Source organism: Salvia hispanica, chromosome 5 (assembly GCF_029641045.1).
Source record: "Salvia hispanica isolate PSC_SH4W2 chromosome 5, Shi_PSC_v1, whole genome shotgun sequence".
Taxonomy (NCBI): Eukaryota; Viridiplantae; Streptophyta; class Magnoliopsida; order Lamiales; family Lamiaceae; genus Salvia; species Salvia hispanica.
In genome coordinates this window covers 3302902-3325727 of record NC_142696.1, presented here as the reverse complement: position 1 = coordinate 3325727, position 22826 = coordinate 3302902, and the positions used below count along the sequence as shown (strand labels likewise).

The window sequence follows — 22826 nt, the reverse complement described above, 5'->3', positions numbered from 1 at the left end:
TTGACACTGTATTGAAAAGTTTGAAGTTTGTACATTATATAAAATTTGCATTTTATCACTACCCTTTGTTAACATCACTCTTATTTAATCCTCATTTGGTATAATTTATTTGGTTTTATTCATTTAATTTGGTTTTAATAACTTAAAATTATAGATCAAAACCCGATTTACTTTTTTATTAATTTATTCAAAGTTAGTTCTAGAACTACTGATGTCAATATAAATACTGTACATATAAATAATGTAGACTAAAACCACATAGTCGGTATCAAGATAATGTAACATGAACAAAACAAATCATGATTTTTAAGTAATTTGCATAATTGAAGTTAGTGATAATTTTGGGGATGCTAAAAACAAAATAAATAATCCATAAAATAAAATAAATAATACTATTAATGTATAGTAGTACTAAATATTTCCCATTTCCATTTCCATTTCCATTTCCTGGTTTTACAACCGAATTTGGCGCTCCAACGCACGTCTTTAAAACTCAAATTCCTCTTATCCATCCATGCATTTCCCATTCATCCATCTGCTTTTATTTATACCATTTCCATCTCTAGAGAGAGAAATTAAATTGGTAAAAATGCTGTCTATATTCAGGAACGGCGTGATTGATCCACCGCGCGAGCTACACAGCCCAGCCCCAACGGCAGCCTCCGTCAGATCCAAGACTCCAGATGACACTCTGAAGGATTTCTTAGATTCAAACCCCAAAAATGCCTACTCCGTTCAATTCGTCGACAAGGCCGCCCTAGCACACGCCGCACCTCAGTTTACCCGCTATCGAAGGTAAAATCGGCACAATCGCCTTACGATTGAATGAATTTTGGTTTGGTTGATTTGAATTTTGAAATGTGGCGATGATCGCAGCTTGTTCTCGGGGGTGGATGACGTGTACTGCATTTTCATGGGGGATTTGAAGAACCTGTGCCTGCTGAACAAGCAGTACGGGCTGACAAAGTGCGCAAATGAGGCGCTGTTTGTGATCGAGGCGTACCGGACTCTCCGCGACCGCAGCCCCATGCCCGCGCATCAGGTCCTCAAGGAGCTCGAAGGCAGCTTCGCATTTGTCATCTACGATCACAAATATGGCACTGTCTTTGCTGCTCTCGTAAGCAGTCGAATGCGTTTTCTCGATCTCTCATAATCGTCGTCTCGTTCAATTGATTTTACGAATTGGTGTGTTTTTAAAAATTTGAAATGTAGGGTGCCGATAAGGCGTTGAATTTGTTTTGGGGCGTTTCGTCCGATGGATCGGTGATGATATCGGATAATGTCGGCCTTATAAAAGCGAGCTGCAGAAAATCGTATGCTCCATTTCCACCTGGTATGGATATATCATATACTCGTGTTGATAAATCAAATCTAGGATTAATTAGTAAATTGGTTAGTAAGGTGAGAAATTGGAAAATGCAGGATGCTTGTACCATAGCGATAAAGGATTGATAAGCTTCGAGCACCCGATGCATAAGATGAAGGCGATGCCGAGAATCGACAGCGAAGGCGCAATGTGCGGATCGTATTTCGCAGTGGATGCATATTCTAAGGTTAACAGCATGCCCCGCGTTGGAAGTTCTGCTAACTGGGCAACCTGGGGCTGATCCTATCAATCCTCATCATTCTTTTCAACTCAGCACACATAATTTCTTTTCTCTTTTTTTTTTCTTTTAGTTTTTCTTTTTTAATAATTCGATCTTTATTGTGTCTTTGATTATTAATCCCCTGTTGTCGGAACCTAAATTTGGGTTTTTGGTTCTATTTTTTATTATTATAATTATAATTATTATTTTTACAAATGTAAATATGGTGTTAGTTCTGGACTTCGTTTGTGGAGTAGTTGTTATGACATTATTAGTAGTAGTATCAGTGAGTTGATGATTTAAGAATGAGATGGCTGATTATCACAAAACCAGAGTTTAAACTAATGATAAAATCTTGTTCACAAAATTGATGTGAAACACAGATTAATATTCTAATCCTACATTATATACAGAAAAATGTGAAGCAAACCATTACCAAATGTTCTACATTGAAAGAGAGGTGGTTGTTTAACTAGATGACCCGAACCCATGTTCCGCCACACATTGGGCACCCGTATGCCCAGCGGCTGATCCACCATATTTCTTTCTCGTTCTGATTTGAGGGAGTAGTAGCCGAACCAAATGCACACGTCTGCCGCAAGCATCTTATGCACTGCAACCAAATAGGATATTCAGAAACAACAGACGAAGAAGATATTACACGAGAGGTCAAGCTCAATGATAAATGGCAACCTACTTTGTACCAAGTTCCTTCAAGCCCTGTTTTCCAGACAGCAGTTACAACATCTCTCCGGGATCCCATGATACCGTAGTATGCTCCAAGGCCGACTGAGGTATTCAATCCAAAAGCTGCATCTCGTTCTGACATCCTGCGCTTTCTCGGCCACAGGGTGTGAGTTCCATTATGAGCATCTACATTTTCAGATGAGCTGCTGTATTTAGTGCCCTCATCTGATACACTTGTGCCATCTCGATCTGACCAGGGTCCTCCAAACATATTCCTCTTGTGCCATTCTTCAGCTGGAGGGTGGAGTTCCAACTCACGAAGAAGCAGACCTGCAGCATCTGCACCTCTAGGCCGGGGCATATTCTGCAGTACAGCATAAGTGGAAGACCATTATATCAGTGATTAATATGCCTTTTATTAGTTTAAAATGCTCGGGCTACAGAACCACAGACAACAAGTATAACTTCATCTACCATAATGTACCTGCATATGAGGGCCAAGTGAAGCTTCAACAACCTCTGGTAGAACTGTGTAGTTACCATCAATGTAATGAAGGCGGACTTGGATGTTGCTGCTCCCCACCTGTGAAAGTGGCAGTTGATGTTGCAATCCTGATGTCCTTCGACAGAGATCCATAAGTATAAGGAAGAGGACTTTCACCTGCATGGATATCATATAAACCGAAGATATAAACAAAGCAACTCAGGGTAAATTGCAAACAAAATTATCAAAGAGAGTTTCTCCATGCGTCATCCCAATGAGTAAATAAGTACTTTAGTAATGTTACTTGCTTGTGGTAACAATCGTCTTTTATCAAATAATGGAAATATTAAATGCAAGTAGCAAGTAAAGGTGTAGCATGATGATGTAATGCTACATTTATAGTATTAAGAAGTTCAGATTGAAAAAGATTATTGATTCAAAACTGCTCATGCAAAACTGAGAATTTCTAGTTCATTTCCCTATCTTGAAAATAAAATGTTGCAACAACTGTACCTCCTCAAACGTATATCCTTGACCAGCATTACCGGAACCTAATCTTGACCGGCTAGTTGGACCTTCTTCGGGTGCCTTCACACCATTTCCTACCTGCCCAGTCCTTGGCTGTGTTTCTTCTGATCTGATAGCAGTCGATGCAGGTTTTACAGTTATTGAGTTGGTTTCTTCTGATTTGCTCAAAATACCAATCTGAGGCTTTTGGACCGACGAATCGTTATTTCTTTGAGCAGCTCCAATAAAGCGGGGAAGTTGTGTTCGCCGAAAGAAAAAACAAAATAGCAGAAGTTGGCATAATCGATGAAGGAAATGGCAGTCTCCAATGAGCCGAACAGCTGGAGTTCCTGGAAACGTTCCTGTGTTGATACTGATTGGCATAAATGTTGAAGGGCCACTTATAGGGTTTGGAGCTGTGCTTGGAACAGCGGTATCATTTGTACTACTGATCTTTGCAATAGCCCCTTGTACCCAGGCTTGCATCTGAGTACTACCTGTGGAGCTTGTGGTTCCACCTTGTGAAGCTGAAGATGAAGCGCACAAGGATATTCAAAGGTCGGGAGAAAATAAAAGACAAGGACACCCACTTATCGCTCAAGCTGAGGGCAGTAAAATTCTTTTATGCAGACAAGAATCTTGTAACCATATCTGGGACTAACATTGTATACTTACCCTGAGTTGTTGCAGGAGCAGTAGTACTTTGTGTAGGGCTCGTCACCAAATTACGACTCCCACCTGTACCTGAGGTAGCGGCATGACTTGCCAGTGTACGACAGAAGCTTGCATATCGTCGCAAACGTGTAATGAAGTGTGAAGCCAGATCAAGGACCGCATCAACATAAGCCTGAATCATCACACAGTTACTAAGGTTGGCACTATTAATGAAACACCAAAACATATACATGTCAATTGCACATGGGAAATGCAAGAAATATAAAGAATATCAAGAAGATAAGGCAACAAGCTAAAAGAGACAAACCTGGATACTTAGAACAAGCGCTGGATCAACAGCCATTGCATCAGCATCAATATTAGATAGTGTCTCACCAGATGCTTGCCAAGGTTCTTGCACCAGAGCTGAAGGATTTATTAAAGCTGATTCGATTCCTTTACCGAGCATGTCCAACAACAACCTTGCTTGCATGTCAAGGACCATGGCTCTAACCTCTTGAGCACTCGTGCCTTCAAGAAGCCTACATTTTATTCTGTCCAAACTCTGCATTTCCAGATAAATATTATGTAAGTTTCAAGTCATACAAAGATTTACACTCAGCTTTCTATCATATAATCAAAACAAGAAATTGAAAACGAGCACCAACTAACATACAGGTCCATACTGCTGCCTGTGTTGAGTTGAGGGAAGGGAGTGGAAGTCAGCATCCAGTACAGCAATGACACTGTTCAGCGATACTGGAATGTAAATTGTACACAAATCAGTAAGAAGCAAAACCATATTTAAACATAAAATATCCAACTAAGGTGAACTTATTTATTCACTCCAGTTATTCTTTCCCTATCCATATTAGTAGGAGGGTGTGCATGAAAGGCTATTTGCATTAAGTGATAGGTTGCATATATAAAAATAATAGTGGGTAACCGATCACATACTTTGAGCTTATTAGATCATGTAATTCTTCAAAACTCAATCCTATGCATTGTAAATCGAAGCTATCATCCAAAAGTAAAAGCCCCCCTATGTGGATGTTGGATTCAAATTCTGCAACGACAATTAAAATCGGTCTGACACACAATGGAAATTAATACTCCCTCCGTTCCACAGAAATAGGCCATTTAGAGTTGGCACGGGTTTTATCGCCAAATTGGTAAAGTAAGAGAGAAGATAAAGTAGTTGAAATTGTGTAGTGGATGGTGGGGCCTATAAATGATAAAGTGAAAAGGGAGAAATTGTTGCCATAAATGCATATGGACTATTTCCACAGGACGGAAAAAAGGAAATATGGCCTATTTTTATGGGACGGAAGGAGTATGAATTTTCTTTCTCCCTTTTTGTTTTGGTTTTTAGGGGCTGAGTGCAAAATGACTAGTTTCTATTCCAGACCCATATGCTTATCAGTTCATTGAACATGCCAAAACTTGCGCCATCCTGTCACTGGGACATGATTACATGAGAATGCTTTTGTTCCACTATCAGCCTATGGTGCTGCTGTATACTTGGACAGTATAACTTTACAACCTGAATAGAGGAACTAAGCTCTCTTACCAATCCCATCCTCTGCAGCACTCTGTGTGCAGCCAACTGCATCCCACCAATCAACTCCTACCAAAAGACTCCACCAAAACCTACACAGGCATGAAGTCAAAAGATTCAGAGGTGTGACATGCAGAATTACAAAACCAATTCGTACTCAATATAATACAGGCAGAGTCAATATATATCAGCCAATGTAGGATTATGTTCAACAGAACCACCTTTCAACTATCTACTCAACATACCTCTCAGCAATAGCTCGCTCCCACAATGCAGAGTTGGCTTTTGCTTGACTACTAGGAACAGGAGGAAGCACCCGTATAATTTTCAATATAGTACAATCCTTGCTACCATCATGCCAAACAGATGCTGAACAGCAACTGGTAGAAGAAAATGCCGGAGCAGCAATGGCGGAGCCAACATTAATCTGGTAGCTATCAACAGCTGCGAAGTTTGCACCAGAGAAAACATGAACCCCACCTTGAAGAAAAGAAACAGCAATCTCACCACCATGAGCAGAGTACACTATCCGAGCAAGCGTTCTTATATCACTAGGCAGATCAAAAGGATCAAAACTGACTCTTTTCTCAACACCAGATTCAGGAGTTACTTTTCCATCACGGATTGGTGGTATGGCCACTCCTCCAGGACATTTGAACTCACTAGGTGCTGGTATGCATTTATTCACTTTACTCACCCAAACTGTTTGCTTAGGTGCCTGGCCACCAAAATTAGAGCTAGGATTCCCAAAAATCTGATGGATCACTACATTCTCTACAGATGATTCCCAACGTTGAACTCTCCAGCCATTGACAGAAGGACCTTCGTCAGGATCATAGGGGGACATGTACTGCCCTGCAGAGACTCAAAGCCATTACATTTTGATAAACAGTTAAACACACAACAACTTGACAAATAATTTCCACCACTACAGTAAAAACGTCAAAAGGTATTCTGTCACTCTCAAATGTGTTCTCTTTTCTTGTATTCTGTTGCTAATGTAGAGGTGAGTGACCAGGGCACAGACCCTCTCTTCCCCGAAAAATGTCGTTGTAGAAAGAACGCATGCATATGAATAATGAATAATGAATAATGAATAATGTTACTCAAAGTGGATGTAACAAGCATAAATCAGCCTATATGTAGGTCCACAGCTGATGAGAATTCAAGTGAAAATGTAAAGGCAAAAAAAAGATGTGGGCCTGTTAGTATCAAAGTAAATACCTTCAACTATCACAACAGAGATTACAGAACCACCACATGTTGGATCGAAGGCAACTGCAGTGACACCAGAACCCCAAGTTGTTGTAGCTGCCGACTGAGCAGCAGCTTCAGGGCTGACATATGCAGAAAAGTTGGAAACAGGAGAACAATGAAGTATTACCACATCACTGTAATCCTGTTCTGTCTTTTTCACACCTTGTTTTGCTTCTAATAACAAATACTCCTGCCAGCTAAACAGATATGCAGCCAGAGGGGCAAAACCATCCCAGGAAGGAGGATTGAGTGAGGGGGGAACTTCATTGTTCACACTTGTTTTGGGAATGGCTTGGAAACCATTTCCAGGGCCAGGTGTTACTTCCCAAACAACAACAGTTGATGGGTTTACTATGGGGACTCCAGCCACATGCAATGCTCCAGAATCTGTGACAATAGCATCAGCAGCCATGATTCCACTAGGTCCAGCACCCAAAAGCCCTTTACTGGTGCAAAACCACTTGGAAGGAGCACCACTCTGATTGGGTGGCCATTGGGACCAGTGTAGCTGAACAGAGCCCGAAGAGAAAACAGAGCAAACACAAAGAAAATTTGGCCAACCAGCTGTCACCAGATGTAAAGAAAATTGCTCAGATGTAATTCTAGAAACAAGATTGATCAAGGAACTTATCTTATGGTTAACTATACTTGGCTAATGGATTACAGTAGACAGTTCGAATCAAGATGAGTAATCTCCAATTGCTGTTATTTCTTAATAAGAGTCAAAATGAATGTTTCTTCCTCGTCATTTTCCTTCTACATGCAGCAGAACAAAGATTAGAAATTCAGAATTACTACTCATTGAGGACCCTTATAGATTCTGAAAATTGTTGTAAATATAACATCAGCAGCTACTTTCAGTTAAATATAGATTATGAAACAGCAAAGAAGAGTATCTGAATATATAAATTTAGTTATCTATATCCTGCAAAGATGCCAAGATCACAAAAAGATGAACAAAAAATAATAACAGAGCGATATACACCAAAGAAAACAATGCGGAAAAAACAAAAGATGAACCTGGAGCATGTGGTTGCTGCGAAAGGAATTTCTCCTCAAATGTAGACTTGGTGGAACCACTAGATCTAGCTGAGAGTCTCCTATACTAGTTTTGCAACAAACAAAGGTTAGCATGAGTCATAAAATATTTCCTAAATTCTCTCCATATCTAAGATGATCAAAGGTATACATACAGGAGAAGCTCCTGAGAGCCACTTTGTTACAACTGCAATATCCTGGCGCCATTCATATTCAAGCTGCCAGCAACTAGCTTCTTTTACAAGATTTGCCGGTCCCTGAACAGAAAGCACCAAATCAAAAGGATTGTAATGCAGATGAGTCAGAAATAAAATAAAATAAAATAAAATAAAATCTCAGGATATATGGTAGATGATAACTGCTCCAAGCACAATGCATTGTCACTCACAATCCAGCTCTACAACTGTGACAAAGGCCACTAATTTTCAAGCAGACTCAATATTTGTATACCTGGGAAGGCTGCGTCCAAATGGTTATCCGTCCATGGAAATTAGCTATGAGCAGTGCACGTGGACATGAAGTAGGCGACCACTCAATGAACTGAACAGAGTCACGAGGTGAATCTGTCAAAAAAAATAAACCAGCCATCTAGTTGGAATACAGTGCGATAGCATCCCTTTCAAATAAACAGTAGGATACCAATTTGTCTTAGTAAGCATTATCTACGTCCTCTTGAAACTCTCACTATTATAAAGATGAATAGCACTCAAACAAAAAAGTATAGAAAAAGAAAGAAGCATCATATTGGTGCAAAATGAAGATGAGTTTTCAACCATGCATCAAAATTGTAATAAAAATGCGAAGTCGGAGACTATACCTGCAATGACATTGAAAACTGTGCATTCAGTAGGTCGCTCAGGTATGACTATATGTATAGGGATCCAAAATGGAGGATTTGCAGTTGAACTATAAAGAATATAATGAATAATACATCAGCACAAAGCATACGCATTTCCAACTATCAACAGTTACAAACTTGTTTACGAGTCAACATTGTGGGTCATATTATCTAGTCTAGCAGCATATATCGAGCAGAGAACAGCCATTTATACAAAACGAGGGGAGAGAGACAGACAGAGAGAGAGAGAGATGCAATATATTGAGCAACATATTCTGGATAGATAACATTGTCCAGTAGATGTTTAAACTAGCCACAGAAAAATGCAATATCAAATTGATCAATACAATATTGATTATTACATGATGATTGCCAGCTGCAGGCTTTTCGATCGTCGTCCGCCCAACCAACCAACGTTTCCCAACACGCATCAAAAACACCTCCACACGGAGCCAGGATTTGACGTAAGGAGGGGCAAAAATATGTTTATAAATAGAGTTTTGTAGTAATGTGAAGGAGCATTTAAAGGAAAATATAAAATAAATTTTCAAATTTGAAGAAAAATACCATTGCTATAAACTTTCGAGGAAGGGAAAATGCCCCACCAACACTCCATGTACATCCGTCCATGAAAGGGACAAGTCACTGACCAGAGAGGAACAAAAACCAAATCTCACGGCACTTGTCGAACATAAAGTAATTGATCCGTTGGATACCTCTCTTCAATTGTTTGAGGATTATTTATAGAGAACGTAGAAGATTAAATCATATTTACTAAAGATTTTAATCTAAATCAAATCTATTAAAGATTAAATCATATTTCACTCAAATTTTATTACATAAAACTAATACTATAAAAAAGTAGGAATCATATTCCCCTAAATTTTTCAACTATCTTCCTTTTACATTTCTTAAAACTCATGCTGGTTCTATTAGCAAGCTTCAATTCGTGGGGTTCCTCGCTCTTCGCCCCGAGTTTTTATCTTTACGCCCGGTGCCACGTGCCCCTAACAACACTTCTAAGAACTAGACTTCTATAGACTTGCAAATAGGCAACTCTAGACTCAACCAATTGAGTCTTATAATTCCAATCACCTAACCTGGTCTCAAGTTTAGCTATAGTCCCCTAACTAAACTCCCAAATGCACCAAGGATCTAAATTACAATTACCCTCTCAACCCCTCAGTTTATTGAAACTATGCTCTCTATGTTCCTATTCTTCAGTCAAACCCCATCTCTCAAGTCTTGGCTTAGCAAATAGACATGCTCGTGTGGTGATCAACCATTCAAACACACAATATAGCCAAGAACATGAAGTAAAGAAACCAAACAAAGCAATAAATCAAAACACAAACTAATCCTTTACATGTCCACTTAGTCTCCTACGATAAGGGATTCAACCAAGGTTATTCATTGTTTTACGACATGAGGCACTGTGACAGTGGTAACCACCAAGGGAGTATGGGAACTATTGTACTATTAATAGTTGGGAATATGAAATTTCTTTTGTAGGCTTCAGTTGGAACACACTCTAAAGATATATATCAAAACAAGCAAAGAAGCATAATGTTGTGCAAGAAAAAAAATGTTCAAATAAAGCAGTGGCTGAAGAAAGTATCTTTGAATAGATATGTGGTGCGACTAAGATGCATAGAAAGAAGGTGCAAAATATTATGGCATGACCTCGGAATTCTTGCACAGGTTTCTGATGCACAAGCTATGCAATTCAACTTCCCACACCAAGCAACAACACTGCAAGATAACCAACACAAATATCAAATAAGACAGAGAAAAGGAAATTATTTGAGATGCAAAATACGGTTTTAGGAAAAAGCACCAAATCATCCACACACACCCTCACGAAACATAAGAATAATAGTCCAACAAAGCTAATTAACACTGACTGAGAATGGTTACAACCAGTAATTCACCAAAATTAATCTCAAAAACACACCTAAAGGTTCGGCAGAGCTCGGGAACGCTCATCTTATGCAGCAAATTCGACTTTGGCTGCTTAAGCTTGATGTGAAAAACGGTGGCTGGGGTGGCGGAATCATCATCCACAGAATCGTCAGTGGAGTTGGCAGGCGCAGCTACTGGAGTGTCCTTTTCCGTCATCACCACGTCCTCCTCGTCCTCCCCTGCGTCTGCTTTATCGGAAGAGGCAGATCCAGGAGAAGATGGCTGGAGGTCGGATTCGTTAGTGGCTGATGGTGGAGGTGGGTCCGGTGGGGGTTGCTTGGAATTGGAATTGGTGGTGTCATTCATTTAGAAAGAACACCAATTGACCAAAAACCCTAATATATACTAGTATAATTGGTATAGGTGGAGAGAGAGAGAGTGAAAGGAGAGGTGAGAAAGTCACAATTGAAGGCGACAGGAATGACTGTAGTGAGGGAGAGGGAAAGGGGTGGACGGGATGATTGGATTTGGGGGTTAAGGGGAAGACAAGTGAGCAGATCCCAGCTGATTGTGTTTCTTCCTCTTTCCGCTCTTTCTCTTTCTTTGCTTTGCTTTTTCTCTGATAAGTCTGTTGTCCACTTCTCCTTAGTTTTTTGAAATTTATATTATTTTAAAGTTGTTCTTACTTCATTTTTTTATTTGACTTTTATGGTTATTGTATATGAAAATTAAAAATAATTATTACTAGAAAATTGTGTATTTTGCCTTTTTGAGAGTTGTAAAGAAAAATAGTTTTTGAGTAAAAATAACACTTATTTTTTTTTTTGTATTATTTTTAAAATTGTAAGAAATTTTGAATCGGGTTGATTTGATAGGTTGGGCCGAAACCTGAAATTTAAAATTTAAATGATAATTGTAACCTGACAAATTATGACTCAAATGGCTCATAAAATAGTCCGACAATCTGATAGAGTTAACCTGCTTTGTTAGGATTTGCAGTGCAAGACTAACAAATCAGATTAATTCACTGAACAATTGCATGCATAGAACGCGAACAATTTGTTCTCTCTCTTACTTTACATGTTCGCCACTTTAATCATTTTTTCAACACGAGTGCAAAACTGAAGCGTCTCGCTTATGGTGGGACGGAAGGGGTATAAAATAATTAAATTCCAAAACATGATTTTTAAAGTTAGTCAAACATACTATTGATAATTTTCCAAAGAATTATGCATGGACCGCGACTCTTTCACATGATGTTTCTGTACTCTATGGCGAATCTTGGAGTATTTGTTTTCCACAAACTCTTTATTTGACATTTGTGTGGCAGAGTTTATTAAGTTATATATGACTCGACTAGAAAGAAAGTAGGACTTCAACTCTGGAGAAGAGTGAAAATTTGAAATTCCCAAAGGGAAGTTTTTGAAAATTGGATAATACAGGATTATGGTTTATGTCTAGTCTTATTATAATGAGTCCGATCAAAGAACTGAAGAGGCTAAGACTGAGCCACGCCTGTTGAACCTTTACTAATAATTTGAGCATAAATTTAAATTTGATATCTGAAATAATTAATTAACATCTTCTATCAAAGTGTGGTTTAGCACAAAAACATCATTTATATTCATCAATAAATTTTAATTAGTCGTGTTTACTTTAATAATAAAATATTTTATGAACACCTTTTGAGGATATTATCAAATTAGACTCTTATGAATACACAATTCACTGCAATAATAATCCTAATACCGCTAAACGTTAATCATTTCCTAAATATACTATGAGTTATGAAAAATCTACATCTTTTAATAAATCAAAGCAATGTTTAATTAATATCTCATGCTCAATATTATTTACGAAGATTAAGAAATAATTAATCCTTCCACGAATAGTAGTTCTATTGAGTTCGGTGGAGATTTTAAGAAATACTCCGTATAAAAAATAGTGGAATAAGAAACTCACTTACCATTTATAGTAAAAGTTTGTGATTCTTATTGGTGGACAAATCAAAATAGAAAAAACGAGACTCCTAATCGCGGACGGAGGGAGTAATAATCATTAAGTCGCACCAATGTCATTAGTGTCCTCATATAAGAAAACTTTCGGACAGACATTCCAACATTTACCGATAAGTAACCAAATATGTTTAGATTGTGAATATTTACATCTGCAAAGTAAAACAAATACAACACGATAAAAAAAAAAAAAAAATTATAACATGTTAAAATGAGTGTGGAGTTTGATTCAAAGTTCATTTTCTCTATATGCCGACCATAACATGATTGAGATCCATATTTTTATGACTATAAAACTATTCATTCTGTTTCATAAAAATAGAAATTCTCCATTTATGAGAATGGACTCTACAATTCATTAATACTAATTCTACTACTTTATCAATTTTGCATTAAAATCCGTATCATTTTTTCAAAGTTCTTATTTTCAAAATGGGTGGAGTATATATATTGTATGTTGTTTTTAGCGGGAGATAAAATTATACTCCATCCATTCTATAGTAGTGAAGTCATTTATCTTTTTAGTAAAAATCAACACATTTCTTCTAATTTATTTTCCCATCTCTCTTACTTTATTCTCTCTACTTTTTCCTCTATTATCTTTTTATTTAATACATTACACACATTTTTCTTAAATCTCCGTGCCAGAAAGAAATGTCTCCACTACTGTGGAACGGAGGGAGTAATATAGAACTCCATCCGTCGCATAAAAGATGTCACTGGAATGATACGGGAATTTAGGAGGTTTTGTTTTGTTTGTGAAGTGAAGAGAAAAAATATAATTTTTATATTAATATGAGAGAGCTTTTCTTTTAAAATAGAAATGTTATATCTTTAGTGGGACAAATTAAAACAAATGTACTCCCTTTGTCCCTCTGTAGTAGAGACATTTCTTTTTGGCACATGATTTTAAGAAATTGTGTTAAAAGTGAGTTAGGTGTAAGGAAGAATAAAGTAGGAAAGTTAGGCAGTTGAAAAGAGAATAAAGTAGGAGAAAGTAAAGTAAGAGAGAATAAAAGTTCGTATTTTTTACCAAAATAAAAAACTTAGCTATAGTGCGACAACTAAAAAATGAATACGCTCAACTACGTAGGGACGGAGGGAGTAATATTTTTTTCTAGGACAAAAGTAACTAATTTACCCGTTTTTATTCTGATCAAACGAAATAAAACAAAACCATGAGCAAGGATATTCATATGTTCCGTACAAATCAAACGGTTTAGGTATATCGAACAGCCTGACAACATTGACTTTTCTTTTTCTGTTTATTTTTGTAATTACAATAACATTATATGGAGTAATTGAATGTAATTTACTTAATTATGTTCAAAACTTGGAAAACTAGAAAGTAATTGAATGTACTTCCTCCATCCCCGATTAAGAGTCACACTTTTTCATTTTGGTCCATCCCCAATTAAGAGTCACACTTCATTTTTACCATAAACAATAAGTAAGTCACACATTCCACTAACTCAATTCACTCACATTTTATTATAAAATCAATATAAAAAAATGGGTCACACATTCCACTAACTTTTTCAACCAACTTTTCTTTACATTCTTAAAACTCATGTCCGGTCAAAGTGTGACTCCTAATGGGGAACGGAGGGAGTAATAACTAATACGTCAATTATAAACCAACAATAAAAAATTTCCCCCAAAAATTACCATAGAAATGGAAAACTAGAAAGTAGAAACAAAAAGTACTCTATAAAGAAAAATTGAAATCTTTTGAAGCCACTGTGTGTTTTGTGTGTGTGTGTGTGTTTGTGATAGAAAATCAGTATGCGGATGATTTTAAAATGTGGTTACTAGTGTCAACCTATACGTTATAGGTATCATATAACTCAAATGGTTAATCAATCACCATAACTTCTATTCAAACATCTAAATTTCCTATATATGGCTCAGCGATAAATTTCAGGGAATTTAATCACTCACCTATTATCACATAGTTTTCTTGAATGACTTGAGATGCATTACGTAGTATGAAGTGAAGGCTTTGCATTGTAGTAAAGATTTAAATCACTCACTTGTATCCATCTGCAGAAACAGACAATTTTTTAACTTCGTTTCTGGAGTATATAAGATCGTGGTAAGATTTTTCTTGTTACTGTGATGTTTAAATGTGTGCAGGCCTAAGAAAGCTGATTTTGGAAGCAATGTGGGTGCAAACTTGATGGCTAATGGAAATGTCTTGGTCGTTTGTTGTCCAGATCGAAAGTCACCTGAGTTGGATTAGGAGGAAATGAGTTGTAGCTGCTTTGGTACTTCATCTTCGATACCAAAGAGACGCGACAAGCATGCTAATGAATCCATACAAGCTGAAGAAGGTAAATACTTAATAAACCTGTTGTATGGAAAAAATATTATGAATCGGTCGTGCTCGGATAAATGAAGATCTAGGAGTTGCACTGGAAAAGTGCTGTCTGCATTATCTTTCTACAACCTGGAAAACTTATTGAATTTAACACCCAACAAAACAGATATTAATTAATTAATTCCTCCTAGTGTTATCGCTGGTATCATGCTGCATGAGGGTGTGTGAGTTCGTATGCGCAAGCCCAGTGGAGTTGCATTTGCAGTCTAATTAGGAACCTTAAGTTTTTGGGCAGTAAGTGCTGAAGATTGAACATTTGAACCTTGATTGGATAACTATGGTTGGTTGGGCACCTTGCCTAATTTTCTGTCATTTTTCTAACATATTCTAGATGCATTATGGTGCAGAGGTCTCAATTGCAAAGACAAAAAAATTCACCTACAATTTACTGGTAGGAGCAACAAACAACTTTCATCGAAGTAACAAGATAGGAAGAGGAGGTTTCGGTACAGTTTACAAGGTGTCACTCAATGCAACATGTTGTTTCCCTTCACACGTACATCGAAACTGTTTAGCTGATTGACTGAACGATGCATTATCGTTTTATTAAAATGTAACTATTCTCGGTATTACTGTCAAAGAGGCTTGACCTTAGATATAAAGTCAAATTTCATTCATATATTTAGCACTTTGGAGCCTACTTATTGCTTTTAAATGTCCAGCTATTGGTGGTATCACTTAAAAGTACATCTCTTAGAGGTCTTAATTAGGTTCAATGAGGGAGTGTTTTTCACAGGATGTTGTACTATGTATATAATTTTAGTGTATCTTTTTAACACTATAATTTTGTTATGTCCCAGTTTTAAGATAGCCTATTTATTTCTTATTATATCCATTGATATTTCCTAGGGGGTCCTAAAAAATGGAAGAGAAGTTGCTGTGAAGGTGCTTTCAGCTGAATCAAAACAAGGAGAACGGGAGTTTATGACTGAGATAGACACCATATATAATGTCAAGCATCCAAACCTTGTTGAGTTGCTCGGTTGCTGTGTTTATGGTCGTAACCGGATTTTGGTATATGAATATTTAGAAAACAGTAGCATCGATCGTGCACTATTGGGTAAGCTAGTAATTAGTAGCTTGAAGCAAGAATTTTCTACTGTCCATTGGATGTTCAGCTTACACAGTGTGTATTCACAGGTTTTCGGAAGTCCATAAAATTGGAGTGGGAGAAAAGGTCTGCCATTTGCATGGGGACTGCAAGAGGGCTTGCATATCTTCATGAAGAACTTGTGCCTCACATTGTGCATAGAGACATCAAAGCTAGTAACATACATCTGGACGAGGACCTCCAACCAAAAATCGGAGATTTTGGATTAGCTAAGCTTTTTCCTGATAATATTACTCATATCAGCACAAAAATAGCAGGAACAACGTATGTTTCATTTTATATCTTGTGATTCTAATCGCATATATTTTTAGCAATAGTAGCTAAATGTCAAATGTGTATCTGGTTTGTTCCTTCCAGCGGTTACCTGGCGCCAGAGTATGTTTTAGGCGGTCAGTTAACTCTGAAGGCTGATGTTTATAGCTTTGGAGTTCTGACACTTGAAGTTGTAAGCGGTAGAAGTAGTGGAAATACTAATTATGGAGGTGGCGGTAAATTACTAATGGAATGGGTGCGTATCATTTTCTCGTTACTTTGATATCACAGGCATCTATACTAATATAAAGTTTATGTGGTTCGATTTCTACTTGTTCAATCTGTTATATCGCTTTACTTGGTAAAGTTTGTTTCCTCCTTTTGGTGATGTATAATGGTTGCTTCCTAGGCCTGGGAGCTTTATGAAGAAGGGAAATTGCTGGATCTTGTCGATCCCGAACTTGAGGAGTTCCCAAAGGATGAGGTAGTCAGGTATATGAAAGTCGCCTTGTTCTGTGCTCGAGCTAATGCAAGCAGGAGGCCATTGATGAGCCAGGTCACCGAGATGCTTTCTAGAAATGTAAGACTAAATGAAGATCAACTCACGCCTCCTGGTTTCTTCGAAGGTTCAAGCCGGAAAAGTGGTATGGTGTCAAAGAATAAGTCGAGTGACACCTCAACTAGTCACCAAATGAGTTCTTTTCCCATCACAACCACTGAGGTAGCCCCAAGATAAAGTTAAGTAGCTGAAATCAGTGTGTTGATTGAGCATCAAAAATTCGATAACGACAGCTTAGTTGAGTTCACATTAATTTCCAAGGGCCACTTTATGTTGGCCTTTCGCGCTAATGATATTTATACCCTTTGTTATTCAGTTCTTTGCATGAGGCGTTTCTGGCTTCTAGGTGGTTTGTGATTAGCTTTTACCAATAGAGGGGGGCATGAATCTCACGGATTCTGGAGATTTTCTTATATTTTATGCATACTATTCTTCCAACTACTATATTACATTATTGTTCCATGGTACAACCAGATTTGCTGTCACATTGTCTCTCAATAATTGATATTCTCTCCCATGCAAGGACACAAATCCAATTGAAAGGGGTAGGGTAATAAAGACAGGAATGGATCAATCATACTACTATATTGGAAGAATGGATACGAATACGATACCGGGATAGTTCAACACTAGGCTTACAGCAACAAACATCATGAATCAAACAACAAAGAAATGCTGGATACAGAGGTAAAATTCCACATCCCTTGCATCACTGAAAATGCAATGGCAGACATAGAAAGGAGAAAGAATGAATCTTGATGAGAAAATTGGATTTTAGAAAAATCAACACTTATCCAGTTATTTAGCTGGCTGTTAAGTGGCTGGAGCAGCATGTTCTACCCCCATTTGTGGAGCACTGTCTGGCACAGAACCCTTGGCAGGGGCGACTGTCGACTCTTTGGCAGGATTAGGAGCAGCATTTTTGGCATTTTCCGCGTCCTTGTTTTCCTTCCCATCCTTGGCAGGAGCAGGCGGGGGCGGTAGCATGTGGGCGGGGGGATTGTGCTTGAGCTTCACCAATATTCCACGCATCCTCGAAAGATCAGTTGGTTTACCAGGTTTGGGCCCTTGAATGACTGTGATTGATGGCTTCTTATCTTGATCCTTCTTTTTTCCCCTCTTTTCAATATTGGCCACCTCGTTGGGAACGAGTTCTGCGATGGCTTTCCAGTACTGTTTGTCAGCCTCTTTGTGGAACTTTTCTTGATTGGCAAGGGATATCTGTTTAATTGAGAAAATCATAAGAAACATCTGTTACACTTGCTTCAGTCATCCAGGTAAAAGAAAGAAGAACATGCTCGCTATCTCCATAACAAACCTTTTCTCTTTCTCGGTTGGTAGTTTTGTTAGTCTCTATATTAAGCTTTCTTTTCTCAAAGAACGACTGTTTATATTCCTCGGCTTCTTCTATGATTTGGCTCCGCATGTTTTGTTCCCTCTTCTCCTTCTCCTCTAGCCGAATAGCATTTTGCCTGCATCCCCCTTGTATGATTAGAAAATCATCACAGATTCATATAACTCTTAAAACACATGGAGTAATGGTAGGATGGCAACGCCTATTCATCCATTGGTCAAGAATTATGCATCATTGTTCAACTAGGCAATCTGAACCCGTCTATAATTAGAGAACGTTTTGTATCAACATTATCACAGATTAATAGAACCATATAAAAAGATATGGAGTACAGGTAGGCTGGTAACACCTATTCATCAAAGATTTCAACACAGTCCCATCTTGACTTGGTTAAGATTTTACATCATTGTTCAACTGGTCATTCATTAAAATGAAATTCATATTCTACAAATTAACTGCAGCACAAAGTAAAAAATCATTCCGAATGTGGAACTTGTTGAGGGGTGCCCCCACTGTTGCATGTACTCAAGAGGATAGGCATGACAGGATGGATGCAAAAGTAAAAAAGAATTACAGAATAACTTTCAGATGAAAACAATGTTCATATAGATTTATTGACAAATAGAGACTAGAGAAAGATTATCAAATAGATGTCGTATATATTGACTGATATGAATTGGACACGAGGAAGGATGTACAAAATGAATAAACCCCTACGTCTCAATAAACAGAAGCAGTAGTAACATTTTGAAACAGTGTAGTTCAGCTTCTTTCAATATTGATCAGAAAATAGATATATGTTGCACTATAGTTTGAGGATGCAATATAATTCAATATATATACATACACCTTCTTAGATGAGCATTTACTATTATCTAAAACCTTTGAATCAAGTTTCTTAAAATATCCAATGAAAATGTAACTGCTAGTCTTAGTTTGAGCTGACTCTTCATCTCAAGCTTGGGCAGTATGATTTCATGAAATCCAAAACAGGCTCTTCTCTGCCATTTCCTACTTCCCTTTATCAATATATTCCAAGTTTAACATGATAAAGATCATGAAGATCACTTGGCCCAAATAATACCTTCCATCAACATCTAAGCTTGCATTTGAAAAGCTAAAATCACAACAAGTAGTCGACAACAACTTATATAAATGTCCTTCATGTAACGATTCCAATCCTACCATGTTTGATTCTAAAGCCACATCTTCATAAGCTATAAGCAGTTGCAGCAATGGAGATCTTACGGTTGAAATAAAATTCAATTCAATTAGAAGGATTATCAGGAAACAATTGTCTTTCCCGGAACAAATTTTTACAGCGAGATCCAACTTTCAACACAGATCATTAACATTAAGCAAATAAACAAATAAATAATCATTGATCATTGAAAGTAACTTCGATCATGAAAGATCCTCCTCAGATTCTAATTCTCACACGCATCCAGCAACAGTGTAAGGCAGATCAAACTATACATTTGAGCAATCAACAGAAAAAATTGTAAAAGAATAGCAAAATAGAATAACAAATAGAGAAAATTCTAACCTCCGCCACTCCCGAAGAGCAAATCCTTCTTCCTGCATATCACCTGGAGGCGGAAGGATCGGTCCGTCCGAGCTGAAAATCCCCTGTGCATCTCCCCCAATGTCAAAGGGAGAGCTCCCATTGCCATTAGCGATAGGAATCGTGCCGGAATATCCGACTGGCTGATCACTTGACCCGAATCCGAACGGATCGTGGCCGTTGGCATGATGATCCACAGCCACTTCGTCAGTTTCAGCGGAGTACGGCGGCGCGTCGGCTGAGGAGAAGACGGAGGAGTAGGAATCATCAAAGGTGGTGTACCCGCCGTTCACGCTGTAAGCGTCGAATGATGCCATTTTACTCTCTTCTCCAAATCGCTGATCTTTCTCTCTCTCTCACCGTTTGGTGTGAAGAATAGAGAATGCGTATAAATATGCAGGAATTGATGCGTCTGTATATATTGGCGTCAAAACAGAACAGAGATCTTGTTTTTTTGAAATACAAAAACTATCTTTAATTATCTCCGATTTGTTTAGGAAGGTGGAACTGTTACTTCACAATTAGTGTTAATTAATCAACGGCACTACAACTTATATTAAATAATGGAGTAATTAAATAGTCTCAAATGACACTACAATTGAATAAACTACAGACTAGATACATATATTTACATACGGTGTATTTATCTTATTAGGTAATTTAAGGGAGTTTTTCTCCAACCATAATTATTGATATCAATTCAGTGTTATATGTTTGTCTGGCTATCAGTGAAACGTTAAAATAAAGCAAGGGAGAAATATCAGTTTGGGATTAAATTAGACGGCATTTTAGTATTATTTGTGATCCAATTTGCACCTATTTCAAAATATAGCATGCATTTTTTTTAGGAGATATTTGCCTTTTTCTCTTCTTTTCTTATTATTAGTCTTGTAAAACTAACTATATTGCCGATTGCTAAATGCCTTATCTTCTTCTATTCCTTAGTTCATTGAAATTCATTCTTCCGAATTTTCCAGACTTATAGATTGATTGCAAATGAAATTTCGTGGGAACACGATAAAAAAGTTGTATTTAAAACAAACTTGCGATAATTTTGTTTTCGTTGATTGTGGTTGAATTCTCAAGAATCTTTTGTTGAAATATACAAAATTAAATATAGAGCTAGGATTCATCCGGCGAAATTTTGTAATACTTAACAGTATTTGGAGAACTTGACGACGAGGAAGTGGGTCTAAGTTGATAATTCTCTATGCTCTGAGCAATGTTGTAAAATTGGATCAAACTAATCGATTCGGCTGCAAATCAACATATTATTCGGTCCAATTTCAACCAACAAATTGTTCGATATTTGAGCCGCTATGAATCATAAATCAATCGGTTCAATTGCGAACATGTGACGGTTCAATAGATTTTTAGTTTTAAAAAAGAAAAACCATACCACTCTCTTGGACAAAATGGCGGACTAAAGTTGAACCTTTTGTGGCTGCAACACATATTCCTATAAGCGTCTTTGCACACTCATCACTCATCACTAGTTCAACCCTGAGGGGAAGGTTCTACACCGATGTCGTCCAGTCAGAATTGTGCTCCTATCACTCACCACCAGTTGCACAGTCACTTCAGCTGTAACACTGCATATCTGATCGACGACTGACCAAATAACGAATGCTACGATTCAGTTATTATCAAGTGTGATCAAAATGAAAAGTCAAATTCTAGCATCAAAATTAACAAAGTATCCAACAATATTTAGAGCACCCACAATGGAGGCCGATCGCAAGGGCCGAGCGATCGGCCTCCCCATCGGCTCTCTGAGGCCTTCATTGTGGAGCAAGGGGCGATGGCCACCCACCATGGGCTCCTCCTCAGGGCCGATTGATCGACACAACCACAACAGATCTCCTCCTCTTTTTTTTTTTTTTTAATTCATTTTTTATCTTATATATAAGTCATTGCCCACTAATTATTCACATTTATCCCACTCCATTTTATCTCACTCTATATTTTATTTCTCTCTAGTCACAATGTTTTTTAGTATTTATAATAATGTTTTTTCGATATTTTTTTTAAATGTAGGATGTTTGTTTTTAATAAAATTTACTCCCTCCGTCCGCCATTAGAAGTCCCGGTCACTTTTGCGCACATGTTTTGTAAAAATGATAATAAATAGTTAAAGTGGAGAAATGGTAAAGTAGGAAAGAGAATAATGATAAGAAGACCCTTGTCAACATTATTCTATCTCTTACTTAACTATTTCTCCACTTTAACTATTTATTATCATTTTTACAAAACGGGTGCGCAAAAGTGATCGGGACTCCTAGTGGCGGACGGAGGGAGCATTTTTATTGAGTTGTCTTTATTTGATGTTATTATATTATTTTATTTTACTAAATTAAAAGTAAAAAATATAAAATAGTGATGATGTGAAAAAAATATAGGTTCTACTTCTGAGATATGCTATGTGATGGGCTCTTATTGCAGGGAGATAGGCTCTGAGATGAGCCTATTCACGTGACAGAAATTTTTTTAAATAGATTATGAGATGGACCAACCATTGTTAATGCTCTTATAACCACGACGGGAGCTAGTGACTTAACATGACGACTATCAAATCAAAAGATACGAGTATTCTAACAAAAAGATTTGTCTCAACGTAGTGGTTCGATCCTCGACAAGCCCAATAGCATATTCATTCATCACTGTAAAATCAAATTCTTCAATTAAAACAACATAGTTTAATAGCCATATCTTATTTATAATTATTTCACAGCATAAACAGTAATAGTTTATAAATAAAAAAGCCATATCATATTTCGATTTTCGACTACTAGCTTAATAGTAGTATTAGTATTAGTATTAGTATTAATATTAAGATACCAAAAATTGTTTCGAATTGGATTTAAAAAGAAAATTAATAATTATAAATATCTTCATAGATATTTGTGAATTAAATTAATTTTAAAAACAATGGTTGCTACATTAAGTTAGTTTACTTGACTAAATAAAATTGAAAAGTTGAATTTGCATAAAACAAAAAAAAACATGAGGTTTTTTCCTCTCACCGTTTCCTAACAATGAGATTATTATTTACATTTTCCAAAAATAAAAAATTTCAGATG

At 37.2% G+C, this 22826-nt stretch overlaps 4 protein-coding genes across 8 annotated transcripts; 2 read left to right on the top strand and 2 right to left on the bottom strand.

The window, feature by feature from the left end:
- The first annotated feature begins 517 nt into the window (after positions 1-517).
- LOC125200013 (stem-specific protein TSJT1-like) lies at positions 518-1826 on the top strand. The gene is made up of 4 exons (XM_048097821.2): positions 518-795; positions 877-1117; positions 1213-1333; positions 1423-1826. Exons 1-4 carry the CDS (start codon positions 590-592, stop codon positions 1605-1607), a joined length of 753 nt encoding a protein of 250 aa, XP_047953778.1. The 5' UTR covers positions 518-589; the 3' UTR covers positions 1608-1826.
- Positions 1827-1904: 78 nt separating this feature from the next.
- LOC125187587 (mediator of RNA polymerase II transcription subunit 16-like) lies at positions 1905-11131 on the bottom strand. 5 transcript variants are annotated; one of them, XM_048084213.2, is made up of 16 exons: positions 10564-11131; positions 10293-10361; positions 8589-8677; positions 8222-8334; positions 7927-8028; positions 7754-7838; positions 6701-7297; positions 5722-6331; positions 5489-5568; positions 4595-4677; positions 4247-4483; positions 3940-4111; positions 3271-3791; positions 2758-2934; positions 2284-2637; positions 1905-2199 (listed from the first exon to the last, which is right to left on the bottom strand). In XM_048084213.2, exons 1-16 carry the CDS (start codon positions 10875-10877, stop codon positions 2059-2061), a joined length of 3744 nt encoding a protein of 1247 aa, XP_047940170.1. In that variant the 5' UTR covers positions 10878-11131; the 3' UTR covers positions 1905-2058. The 5 variants fall into 5 exon arrangements, with proteins under 5 accessions (XP_047940170.1, XP_088914346.1, XP_088914349.1 ...); XM_089058220.1 differs by lacking the exons at positions 8589-8677; positions 10564-11131 and adding exons at positions 8972-9049; positions 9177-9254 and having other exon boundaries at positions 10293-10351; XM_089058223.1 differs by lacking the exon at positions 10564-11131 and adding an exon at positions 8972-9254 and having other exon boundaries at positions 8222-8311; positions 10293-10349.
- Positions 11132-14774: 3643 nt separating this feature from the next.
- Positions 14775-17005, top strand: LOC125189996 (cold-responsive protein kinase 1-like). The gene is made up of 6 exons (XM_048087200.2): positions 14775-14859; positions 15254-15366; positions 15756-15966; positions 16047-16281; positions 16375-16525; positions 16679-17005. Exons 1-6 carry the CDS (start codon positions 14775-14777, stop codon positions 17003-17005), a joined length of 1122 nt encoding a protein of 373 aa, XP_047943157.1.
- Positions 17006-17394: 389 nt separating this feature from the next.
- LOC125187250 (clathrin light chain 2-like) lies at positions 17395-20143 on the bottom strand. The gene is made up of 3 exons (XM_048083805.2): positions 19729-20143; positions 18147-18300; positions 17395-18049 (listed from the first exon to the last, which is right to left on the bottom strand). The coding sequence occupies exons 1-3, from the start codon at positions 20061-20063 to the stop codon at positions 17642-17644; spliced, it is 897 nt and encodes a 298-aa protein (XP_047939762.1). The 5' UTR covers positions 20064-20143; the 3' UTR covers positions 17395-17641.
- Between the last annotated feature and the right edge of the window lie 2683 nt (positions 20144-22826).

Excerpts from the sequence above, each read along its gene's own strand:
- LOC125200013 (XM_048097821.2), top strand. The coding sequence starts at position 590 with ATGCTGTCTATATTCAGGAACGGCGTGATTGATCCACCGCGCGAGCTA. Across the intron at positions 796-876 it reads CAGTTTACCCGCTATCGAAG|CTTGTTCTCGGGGGTGGATG; the intron begins GTAAAATCGGCA and ends CGATGATCGCAG. Across the intron at positions 1,118-1,212 it reads GCACTGTCTTTGCTGCTCTC|GGTGCCGATAAGGCGTTGAA; the intron begins GTAAGCAGTCGA and ends TTTGAAATGTAG.
- LOC125187587 (XM_048084213.2), bottom strand. The coding sequence starts at position 10,877 with ATGAATGACACCACCAATTCCAATTCCAAGCAACCCCCACCGGACCCA. Across the intron at positions 8,029-8,221 it reads TTTGGACGCAGCCTTCCCAG|GGACCGGCAAATCTTGTAAA; the intron begins GTATACAAATAT and ends CTTTCTGTTCAG. Across the intron at positions 2,200-2,283 it reads TTGAAGGAACTTGGTACAAA|TGCATAAGATGCTTGCGGCA; the intron begins GTAGGTTGCCAT and ends ATTTGGTTGCAG.
- LOC125189996 (XM_048087200.2), top strand. The coding sequence starts at position 14,775 with ATGAGTTGTAGCTGCTTTGGTACTTCATCTTCGATACCAAAGAGACGC. Across the intron at positions 15,367-15,755 it reads GTTTCGGTACAGTTTACAAG|GGGGTCCTAAAAAATGGAAG; the intron begins GTGTCACTCAAT and ends GATATTTCCTAG. Across the intron at positions 15,967-16,046 it reads CATCGATCGTGCACTATTGG|GTTTTCGGAAGTCCATAAAA; the intron begins GTAAGCTAGTAA and ends GTGTATTCACAG.
- LOC125187250 (XM_048083805.2), bottom strand. The coding sequence starts at position 20,063 with ATGGCATCATTCGACGCTTACAGCGTGAACGGCGGGTACACCACCTTT. Across the intron at positions 18,301-19,728 it reads GCTCTTCGGGAGTGGCGGAG|GCAAAATGCTATTCGGCTAG; the intron begins GTTAGAATTTTC and ends AGGGGGATGCAG. Across the intron at positions 18,050-18,146 it reads CCAACCGAGAAAGAGAAAAG|ATATCCCTTGCCAATCAAGA; the intron begins GTTTGTTATGGA and ends TCAATTAAACAG.